Raw genomic sequence first — 12020 nt, 5'->3', positions numbered from 1 at the left:
TCTAGCATTGTCTTGCATTAGGAGGAACCTAGGGCCAACCGCACCAGCATATGGTCTCACAAGGGGTCTGAGGATCTCATTTCGGTACCTAATGGCAGTCAGGCTACCTCTGGCAAGCACATGGAGGGTTGTGCGGCCCCCCCAAAGAAATGCCACCCCACACCATGACTGACCCACCGCCAAACCGGTCATGCTGGAGGATGTTGCAGGCAGCAGAACGTTCTCCACGGCGTCTCCAGACTCTGTCACGTCTGTCATGTGCTCAGTGTGAACCTGCTTTCATCTGTGAAGAGCACAGGGCACCAGTGGCGAATTTGCCAATCTTGGTGTTCTCTGGCAAATGCCAAACGTCCTGCACGGTGTTGGGCTGTAAGCACAACCCCCACCTGTGGACGTTGGGCCCTCATACCACCCTCATGGAGTCTGTTTCTGACCGTTTGAGCAGACACATGCACATTTGTGGCCTGCTGGAGGTCATTTTGCAGGGCTCTGGCAGTGCTTCTCCTGCTCCTCCTTGCACAAAGGCGGAGGTAGCGGTCCTGCTGCTGGGTTGTTGCCCTCCTTCGGCCTCCTCCACGTCTCCTGATGTACTGGCCTGTCTCCTGGTAGCGTCTCCATGCTCTGGACACTACCCTGACAGACACAGCAATCAAAAGTGACCAAAACATCAGCCAGGAAGCATAGGAACTGAGAAGTGGTCTGTGGTCCCCACCTGCAGAACCACTCCTTTATTGGGGGTGTCTTGCTAATTGCCTATAATTTCCACCTGTTGTCTATTCCATTTGCACAACAGCATGTGAAATTTATTGTCAATCAGTGTTGCTTCCTAAGTGGACAGTTTGATTTCACAGAAGTGTGATTGACTTGGAGTTACATTGTGTTGTTTAAGTGTTCCCTTTATTTTTTTGAGCAGTGTATAAAAGCATGGCAACAATTAGCCCCAAGCCAAGTGTAGATATAGAGTGTATAATTCTGTAAGTGTAACATAGAATGTTAAACGGAATATATTTGTCAAACTTAAAATGGCTTTAAAGCGATAGTTCACCCAAGTTATATATACAGTACCAGTCAAAAGTTTGGACACACCTTTTCTTTATTTTGACTATTTTCTACATTGTAGAATAATAGTGAAGACATCAAAACTATGAAATAACACATATGGAATCTTGATGTAACCATAAAAGTGTTAAACAAATCAAAATATATTTTATATTTGAGATTCTTCAAAGTAGCCACCCTTTGCCTTGATGACAGCTTTGCACACTCTTGGCATTCTCTCAGCCAGCTTCATGAGATAGTCACCTGGAATGCATTTCAATTAACAGGTGTGCCTTGTTCAAAGTTAATTTGTGGAATTTCTTCCCTTTTTAATGCGTTTGAGCCAATCAGTTGTGTTGTGACAAGGTATGGGTGGTATACAGAAGATAGCCCTATTTGGTAAAAGATGAAGTCCATATTATGGCAAGAACAGCTCAAATAAGCAAAGAGAAATGACAGTCCATCATTATTTTAAGACATGAAGGTCAGTCAATCCGGACAATTTATTCAAGTGCAGTTGCAAAAACCATCAAGCGCTATGATGAAACTGGCTCTCATGAGGACCGCCACAGGAAAAGAAGACCTAGAGTTACCTCTGCTGCCGAGGATAAGTTCAATAGAGTTAACTGCACCTCAGATTGCAGCCCAAATAAATGCTTCACATAGTTCAAGTAACAGACACATCTCAACATCAACTGTTCAGAGGAGATTGCATTAATCTTGCCTTCCTGGTCGAATTGCTGCAAAGAAACCACTACTAAAGGACACCAATAATAAGAAGAGACTTGCTTGGGCCGAGAAACACGAGCAATGGACATTAGACTGGTGGAAATCTGTCCTTTAGTCTGATGAGTCTGAATTTTAGATTTTTGGTTCCAACCGCTGTTGTTTTGTGAGACGCAGAGTAGGTGAACGAATGATCTCAGCATGTGTGGTTCCCACCGTGAAGCATGGAAGAAGAGGTGTGATGGTGTGGGGGTGCTTTGCTGGTGACACTGTCAATGATTTATTTAGAGTTCAAGGCACACTTAACCAGCATGGCTACCACAGCATTCTACAGCGATACGCCATCCCATCTGGTTTGCGTTTAGTGGGACTATCATTTGTTTTTCGTCAGGACAATGACCCAAAACACACCTCTAGGCTGTGTAAGGGCTATTTGACCAAGGACAGTGATGGAGTGCTGCATCAGATGACCTGGCCTCCACAACCACCCGACATCAACCCAATTGAGATGATTTGGGATGATTTGGACAGCAGAGTGAAGGAAAAGCAGCCAACAAGTGCTCAGCATATGTGGGAACTCCTTCAAGACTGTTGGAAAAGCATTCCAGGTGAAGCTGATTGAGAGAATGCCAAGAGTGTGCAAGCTGTCATCAAGGCAAAGGGTGGCTACTTTGAAGAATTTTAAATATAAAATATATTTACATTTGTTTAACACCTTTTTGGTTACTACATGATTCCATATGTGTTATTTCATAGTTTTGATGTCTTCACTATTATTCTACAATGTAAAAAATAGTAAAAATAAAGAAAAACCCTTGAATTAGTAAGTGTGTCCAAATCTTTGACTGGTACTGTATATACTGAATCCATTGATTATTGAAGAATATAATTAATAAATGCCTCATGAGCTTAGTTCTCTCATACCCCATCAGAACCTAAAATATAAGCTTTTTTTATCCATTGTTTGTAAATGATGTAATTGTAAACTAACACTGAATAGCCTCAATACATGGTTAAAACTATCAATTTAATCATACGGCTGGTCAGTCCTTGTAACCATAGTTCTGTATATGAATTTGAGAATGGTTACATCTCCACATCCATTCCTCAGCTGTTCATCAAATCAGTGCCAGGGCTTGCCCCCCCCCCCCCCCCCGAAATGTTTTGAAAAATGAAAGAATGAATCAGGAAATTATAGAGCCACCATTTTAGGCCACTGGGGTTATTAATTTGTAAAAATATTCAAGGAGTGCTACAGACACACCAATTCCCAACATCATTTGAGGATGAACATATCCCATGATCAAAAGGCAGTCTTTTATCACTCGCTCTAACCCTTTGTCTAATGTCTCATGTCTAAGGGCTTACTCAGTAATAGAGATCAAGAGATTTCTGTCAAAGGTGTTTCTGATTCCAGCTTTTAAGAATGAGTCAACTCCACTGGACTGAAATTTCAGTTCCTACCTTCTGGCAACTCCAGTAGAGTAGTTGTCGATCTGAATATGCTAATTTTGTACTTTCCGCACATCTAACATTCATGTGGATGACGGAATTTACAAGGATGTTGGTGAACATTTATGCTTTTACAATCATAATAGACAGCATGATTTGTCCTTCCATCAAACAGAGAAAACATATTGGCTTTGAAGAGTGTAGTGTCATTATATATTGAGACTTGACAGTTTCAAGGATTTCTTGCATGTGTCAGACACTGTTGATTAATTTATCTAGAGTTTTTTCTCACAGTTATTCCCTCAAAGGATGTTTATTAATATCCAGTGACTGGGGCACAAGACTTTGTTTGAGGTCTTTGTTTTATTGTTAAAAGCCAACAGTTCCTCACAACATTTGCATCGTAATGACTGCCTGATAAATTAGAACTAAGATGACACACTAAACCCAATCTCCATAATGAGATTTATGGGGGAAAGTGTCATCTTTAATGTTTTAGCATGTGCAGAATGGGTGCAGTGCTGGGGAATGTGTCAAAGATACAGTTGATTTATTCAAATATGCATCAGTATGCTTTGCGTTGCCTTAAAGGCACACAAAGATAAGAGCCATGCAGAAAACAGAGAAACTGTGAAAATAACCCCCTGTCTATTACTGGCTGCTCAGCCATTGCACCATCTTTTTTAAATTTTTTACTTTCACTCTCTAAAAAATATTTCTGAATGCTTGTTGAATAGCCAATGATATGTGTTTTCTTTTCCTCATTAAAGGCACAATCTAGAATACTTCCTGTTGACCATTTTGTCAATGGTCATTTAAATTAATGCCTCATGAGTAACCTCTCAAACTGACCACTTTTCAAGGATTTTGCACCTTTATGGATACTGTAGGTCCGGATAAAAGTCAATATAGGGCCATGGAAAAATAGAATAGGAAAACCTTATATTCAGAGAAAGCTAGGGAGCTCTAAAATACAATGGACTGGTCCATATTTGTGTGACTTACACAATTGGCACCCCACATGGTCAAAAACAACATAAGGTATAGCTGCAAGTATTGTAGCAATGAACAGGGTGCTGGCTTTTGAGCAGGCTGAGGAGACGATTGCATGGAACATTCTATATGGACCCATGAACACCACTATGTGAAGTTCATAGGATCATATCAAATTGGGAGTCTATATTTTTAGCAAATGAAGGCATAGATACATTTTTCAACCATTTTCCATCTTAAAAATTAAGTAAAGGCTTTCATTTCTGGAAACAGATGGAAAAGGGGTCTTAGAAAAAGTCTTAAAAGGTATCAGAAATAAATCAAAACACAATGTAAATGTTTCAACCATGCCAACTAATATCAACACTTATATTTAGTTTAGGATTTTTGCTTTGTGTATTGTTTAGAAATATTGCTTTGTGTATTGTAATTCCCTAAACAAAATCCCACATATCTTTAAGATATTTTCTAATTTCTCTTCCTCATGAGGAGAGAGGATAATTAAAGTTCACTGAAGTAACAAGTAATGGTATACCTGCCAATTACTTATAGTGATTTTACTGATGTCCAATTTGTTTATTAATTATTAGGTGCTTAAAACCCTGTAACAATTGGTCATGGAATTACCCCCAAAAAAATCTGTAACGGAATTACTGCAAGTGAATTGGCTACAATGGGAAATCATAATAGTCACAAACCACAGTTGGGTCACCTGCTACTGTTCTCCCTTTCACTGGCATACTGCAAAGTTCAGCATGTCTGTTTTCTTTTCTTTGTGTTGTCTGATGGTCAAACCAAGAGTATTAAGTGTCTGGACATCCCCTCCCTCTCTCTCTCTCTCTCTCTCTCTCTCTCTCTCTCTCTCTCTCTCTCTCTCTCTCTCTCTCTCTCTCTGTCTCTCTCTCTCTCTCTCTCTCTCTCTCTCTCTCTCTCTCTCTCTCTCTCACTGTCCAGTTAATGTCACCTCTCCCAGCTCTTACTAACACCTTCCCATGAGCCTCCTCTTTTTCCGGGTCCATCTGTGGACGTTAACTTCAAGGCCAGGGTGGACTGACCAAATTTCAACTACTTTTCAACTTCCATGTAACCAGCATCCTCACCCACTGAGCACCGACCGATACCAGACGTCCAAATCTGAACCTATCATAGACGTATGTTTCACAAGTTTGGATATCACAGTACAGTGAATAGAGCACAGTAGAATACAGTATATTACACTACACTAGTACAGTACAATAAAGCAAAGTAGAGTATTGTACAGTACAGTAAAGTATATTATATTGTAGTGCACTATACTGAACTATACTCTTCTTTACTGCACTGAACTCTACTCTACTGTACTCTACTCCACCGTACTAACTCTACCCTACTCTGCTCTGCTTTATTGTACTGCACTGTGCTCTGCTGTACTGCGCTGTGATGTCCAAAGTTTTGAAACACGAGAATTACTTTTGTATCCATAATTATGCATTTCTGCAAAACAAAAGATAAAATAGTACATCAATAACATTATTACACCACCACAAAGCTACAATACAAAATGTATAATTCCACCATACAGCAATATTACAATGCACGTGTGTATAGTGCGTGTGCTAGCGTTTGTGTGCCTATGTGTGTGTCTGTACCTGTGTGTGTCTCTTCACAGTCCCCGCTGTTCCGTAAGGTGTATTTTTATCTGTTTTTTAAATCGGATTCTACTGCTTGCATCAGTTACCTGATGTGGAATAGAGTTCCATGTAGCCATGGCTCTATGTTGTACTGTGCGCCTCCCATTGTCTGTTCTTCACTTGGAGATTGTGAAGAGACCTCTGGTGGCATGTCTTGTGGGGTATGCATGAGTGTCCAAGCTGTGTGCTAGTAGTTTAAACAGACAGCTTGGTGCATTTATCTTGTCAACATTTCTTACAAAAACATGTGTCAGGGCTATAGTTGAACTGAACCACAGACTCGAGGTTGTGGCCTCAAATAAAATTCATGCTTTGTTAACAAAAGGTGTCGGGCCCTTACCAACAATGCAGAGAGAATAAATAAATAAATAAAGGGATAATTCAGTGATTTGAAATATTTAGATATTTGTTTTGTTACTGTAAAAACAGTCTATGGACAAGGAGTGACTGCAATCCACACTTTGGTTTTGTTAAACTAGCCATTGCAAACAAATGCTAATATTAGCATTTTTCAGACCACTTCCTGAATGTGGTCACTCCTTGTTCACAGCTATGGGTGCCAAGTGCTAACACTCCCCTGTTTAGCATGTTTTAAAATGTCATACCCAAACATATAACATGCTAAGAAAGGGAGATTGACTTACATGGAGTTTTAGTCCAAACATACTTTTAGCGTTATTGGCATGCAGCTAGTTTCACAAATTATTGCAGTCACTCCTCACTGATTTCAAGGGAAGGAAACAAATATCTAAATATGTAAAATCGCTGAACTATCCATATAAGATTCCAACTTAATAGACAGAATATATAAGATTCCCCCTTTCCATTTGATTCATTTCTCGTTTCAACTGCCAAATCACCAAATCATTGTACACGCAACATTTAATGCCAAGTTCAGTCAAAAATGTGATTTTCCTGTGTTTTATATGTATTTCCACAATATGAAGTTGGAATAGTACTGTGAAATTGTGAAAATGATGATGCCCTTTTAGTGTAAGAGCTGTTTGAAAAGACCGTCTGGTGAGATTGAGTTTTGGCCTGCCTGTTGACACCACCAGGTGGTAAATTGAGTTAATTGACCAATAAGAAAGAGAGTTCCAAACCTCTTTGCCAATAACAGCTATTTTTCAGTTTTCCTTTCCCAATCAGACCACTCCCAGACAGCCCCAGCTACATTCTTGTTTGAGAAATTGCTCTTTGCTAAGAAGCTATTTTGTTTCTTTTTGACCATTTCAATTGAAAAAAAATCACGTTAAGGTACTTCACTGTTACCCAGAAATGATTTGATATTGAGGCAAAATTGGCTGCATTGGACCTTCAATATAATTGATTGACTTCTAAATTAGAAATGATCACATTGTGCGAATGCAATTGCCTCAATGCTACAATCAGCCTGTTCTTACCTTAGATATATTATCAATATCCATAGATCCATAAAAACATATACCACCATCAGTTAGTTGTACACTGGTTAATATTATTATATTGCAACTTTATTTGTGATTTAATTTGAGGAGGACATGAAATTCAATTGCCAGTGAATGAGAATGGTTCTCCCCATGGGCAGTCAGCTCTTTATGTCAGAAATGCATAATCCTTCCAGCTCAGAGCTCAAAGTGCTAGGATGGTGGTTTATTATATTTGTCATGTTTCATTTGAAGAGTATCCTGATTATACAAAGAACATCGGCCTACATCTGCTGTAAACATGCATTGTAATTAATTTGGCACAAGCAATTTGTTCGCATTTTGCTAAGATAGATAAATGACTGTGTGTGAATGAAACTACAGTATGTTACTATACAAAATACACATCAAATACACTCCCCTCCTTATATATTTGGACAGTGAAGCAAACATTTTAAGTTTGCCCTATACTCCAACATTTTGGATTTCAGATCAAATGTTTCATAAACAGTACGGAATGCCACCGTTTTTTAAGGGTATTTGCATGCATATCTGTTTTACTGTTTAGAAATGAAAGCACTTTATATATTCCCCATTTGAAGTATTCATAAGATATGGACAAATTCACTTATAGTGCATTAAAGTAGTCAAAGGTTTAGTACTTGGTCCCATATTCCTAGCACCCAATGACTACATCAAGCTTGTGACTCTACATACTCGTTGGATGCATTTGCAGTTTGTTTTGGTTGTGTTTTGGGTTGTTTTTCCCAATATGAACTGAATGGTGAACGATGACTTTAGTAATTTTCTTTCCAAGTGAGTAGATACATTTCTGAACATTTCTAAATTAATCTTGATAATGCCATGATTAATAAAAATCATGAATGAATCATGAATAATGATGAGTGAGAAAGTTACAGAGGCTACAATTAAACATGCTAACCTCGCTCACCATTAACCATAACAGAGGAGGTTAGCATTTTACAGGGGTATGATCTTTGTTGTTCTGTAACTTTCTCACTCATCATCATTCACAATTTATTCATGCTTATCCATAATCACTGTAGCATCCGCATCAGACATATTTTCCATTCTTACTTACTGGGGCCGAGCTCCCTGCCATCCAGGACCTCTATATCAGGCGGTGTCAGAGGATGGCCCGAACAATTGCCAAAGACTTCAGCCATAGACTGTTCACTCTGCTACCGTCCGGAAAACGGTACCAGAGCATCAGCTCCAAGACAGCTTCTACCCCCAAGCCTAAAGACAAATAGTTAATCAGATGGTTACCCGGACTACCCTATGACCTTATGTTGCACTGACTCTGACACACACATGCACACACGTACACACACACACACATATACACTAGTGTGTGTGTGTGTACACACACATAACACACACACGCATTCTGATGCCACACAACCACACACACATACACACACTTTCACACTCATCATATGCTGCTGCTACTCTGTTCTTTATTTTACTCGAATTATCATCTATCCTTGTGCCTAGTCACTTTACCCTGCCTTCATGTACATATCTACCTCAAATACCTTGTACCCCTGAACATTGATCTGGTTTGGGTACTCCCTATATATAGCTTCATTGTTTTGTATTTTATTCCTCTTGTGTTATTATTATTATTATTAAGTGTTTCACGGTGAAGTCTACACCTGTTGTATTCGTTGCATGTGACGAATCAAATGATATTTTATTTGACAATAAAAGTGACCATAGAATTACACAGTACATTCACCATTAATTTCCTATTGGGCAAAACATAATCCGGAACCCAACCAAAACAAACTGTAAATGCATCCACATTTTTTGTCACAAGCTTGATGTAGTCATTGTGTGCAACAATTATGGGACAAAATACTAAACTTTTGACTACTTTAATAACCTACACTGTATAAGTGAATAATTATGACTCCCTCAAATGGCGGGACTAGGAACATAAAGTGCTTTCATTTCTAAACAGTAAAACAGATACAGTATGTATGAAAATACACTCAAGTAAAAGGTGACATTCTATACTCTTACCTCATGTGAAATGTTTGGTCTCAAATTCAAAATGCTGGAGCATGAAGCCAAATTCAACATTTTAGCTTCATTGTCCAAGACATACGTAGGGGAGTGTACTTCCAATATAGCCATTTATTTTGGCTGGGAAGCACACAAACACAGACAGGGGTCTATTAAACCATTTCAAGCCCTGGACAATGTCGAGCGCCAATGCTTAACAAGTTTTGAAAACCGGTTTATGACTTTCCAGATAGAATAGATTTTCATCTTCCTCTTGTCTTTTCTGTCTTGGGAGTGGTTGCCTGGGGAACGTGGACAATTACTGTCCCTGTGATATAAAACACTGTGACTAGCCAGTGGCCACTGATTCTGAATGTCTAATGTCCTCTCTCTCTCTTTCCCTCTCCCTCTCGCTTTCCTCCCCTCTGTTCTTTTCGTGCCAACCAAAGGCCAGAAAAGGTGCCGGAAAGGACAAAGCCAGGATTCTGCACACCTGTGGTTGGATGTGAGCCTATATTAACCTGAGACAGTTAAAATGGAGTTGCTATGGAAACTGATGATGCTGCTATCATTTGCGAAGTTCCTTGCAGGTAAGCGCCTTAAGAAATGATTCTTTAGCCTTGCCAATGATGTTGCTTGGAAGTTGTCATCCTTTTTTATTCGTTATCATCAAGAGAAAATAAATGTTAAGGCATGGAGCATTGACATTGTGAACATGTGGCATTAGTGTGTTATAGGACAGGTAATGCAAAGCTTTCATGCAGTGCCCAGACATCATCCTCCATTCACCGTTCTGACCTGAAGACGCATTTAAAGTCCTTAAGATGTGGATAATGGATACCATTCTTTATTCTTTTATGTTAATCCTGGATGGGGAGAAGAAAACCCATTGAAAAGCGAGGTTGTGAGTCTAAAAGAAAGTCTCATCTAGCGCTTGAGTGCGCAGTCATTCATTTAAAGTACAGCTCGATTGGTACCCTAATTGAGGCTACGCTGGTAGTACAAGAGTCCTGCTATTGATCTTGTTTTAACGAGGCTATGAAGCGGCTTAATTTCTCTCACTTACAAAATGGCAGGGTCAAACGCTATAGCTTTGTAGATGTCAGTATTTGATACTGACTGCCAGATGAATATAGATTAAATTGCTGGATGATTATCCAACATCTTTGGTCGTTTCAAGAGAGAATAAGACTGTAAACCCCCCCCCCCCCCCCCCACCCCCACCCTCACCTTCACAGCTGGAATTTAGAGCAATTAGAATATGCTGGTAAAGCTATAGTCAGGGATTTGGAAAGCTGTTCAATTGTGTTTTTTGTTTGACATTATTTTGTTTTTCAAATCCCAGAATATAGCTTTAAAGAGCTTAAGAGCATTGCGCCCATGTTCTTACACGGCAATTAGCGCCACTCATCACAATATCCAGTGCACTTCAGTGGTTGCCTAATGAGACAGTGACTCCCCTTGGGATTAGTCATTTCACTATTAGACGGTATCACATATGCCCTGGTTTAGGATGTAAACATATAGGTAGGTCTTCATTTATCAAACATTTATAGAAATAAGTGTAGATTTGAGCTGTTAGTGGCAGTGCACAAAGTTCTGATTTATGAAAGTTTCACATTTGATTTATGGGTGGCTGGTAGCCTAGCGATTAGGAGCGTTAGGATGACTAGGTGGAAATTCTGTCGATGTGCCCTTGAGCAAAGCACTTAACCCTAATTGCTCCTGTAAGTCGCTCTGGATAAGAGCGTCTGCTAAATGACTCAAATGCAAATGAAAATGTCTGAGCGTGAATTAGTTAACTGATCTGACTTGATTGTTTGTGTGCACATGAATTATACCACAGAATTAATGAATCTGATTGGCAAGAAGGTCATTTTAGAAATGATTAGGGGGTTGAATATAATCATCAAGATGATATTCAAGGAACACAGAATCAGGATAATAAGATATAATATTATAGCTTGTAAAGGAGACTGTATGGTTGGGAATAAAGCTAGCATAGCTTTAATATTCAGAGAGGTCTATTTCAACTGTGCTCTGTGTTTCAGAGGAGCACAGAATGAGTGAGTAAGGTGGGTAAGTGCAAAGTTTTAGTATTCCAAGAGAGACTTGATAAGCATTTTAATATTCAAGGTCATATGCCCTATTGAGCACAGGAACACAGTGTGAGAGAGTGAGCCAGGTACTGCAATGTAGCGCCCACAACATTAACGCCACAGATTTAAATACATTGAATGCAGCCCAAATTGAGCGTGTCCCTTCTCATAAATACCTAGGCATTTGGATCGATATAAGTTGTCTTTTAAAACACACATTTCAGAAAACCCTACAATTGGACCCCAAGTGCCTTTCCCGCAGTTCAGAGTATTGGTAAATTACCTCTTCTCTGAGGAATGTGCGTGTTTTTTATAATTGTGTTTGGGGATTTTTGTGTTTTTTGTACTCCTGTACAATGATTCTCTACACTATACATTGCTTGTTTTGTCACATAAACTGAAATTAGGTGAACATGAGAGAACTTTAGCAATCAGGTAATGGCGACGCGATTTCTAAATATTGTGCTTTTAAGGCCGCTCTAATAATTACAACAATACTCACAATACTGAAATAGTCACAACAATACCCAGAATACTCAAATAGTCACAACAATACTCACAATGGCACCTTAACTACTCACCCATGTGACTGTTAAGAGTTGTTA

At 39.3% G+C, this 12020-nt stretch overlaps 1 protein-coding gene across 1 annotated transcript in view; it reads left to right on the top strand.

The window, feature by feature from the left end:
- cntn3a.1 (contactin 3a, tandem duplicate 1) overlaps positions 1-12020 on the top strand; it is a 107703-nt gene that overhangs the window by 8801 nt on the left and 86882 nt on the right. The window contains exon 2 of the mRNA XM_014145840.3: positions 9766-9906. Within this exon, the coding sequence (XP_014001315.1) occupies positions 9852-9906 (55 nt within the window). The 5' untranslated portion in view covers positions 9766-9851. The remainder of the gene's footprint in view (positions 1-9765; positions 9907-12020) is intronic.

Source organism: Salmo salar, chromosome 15 (genome assembly GCF_965601325.2).
Source record: "Salmo salar chromosome 15, fSalSal1, whole genome shotgun sequence".
NCBI lineage: Eukaryota > Metazoa > Chordata > Actinopteri > Salmoniformes > Salmonidae > Salmo > Salmo salar.
Note: the sequence above shows the minus strand (reverse complement) of the source record. Positions and strands in the feature narration are given on the sequence as shown.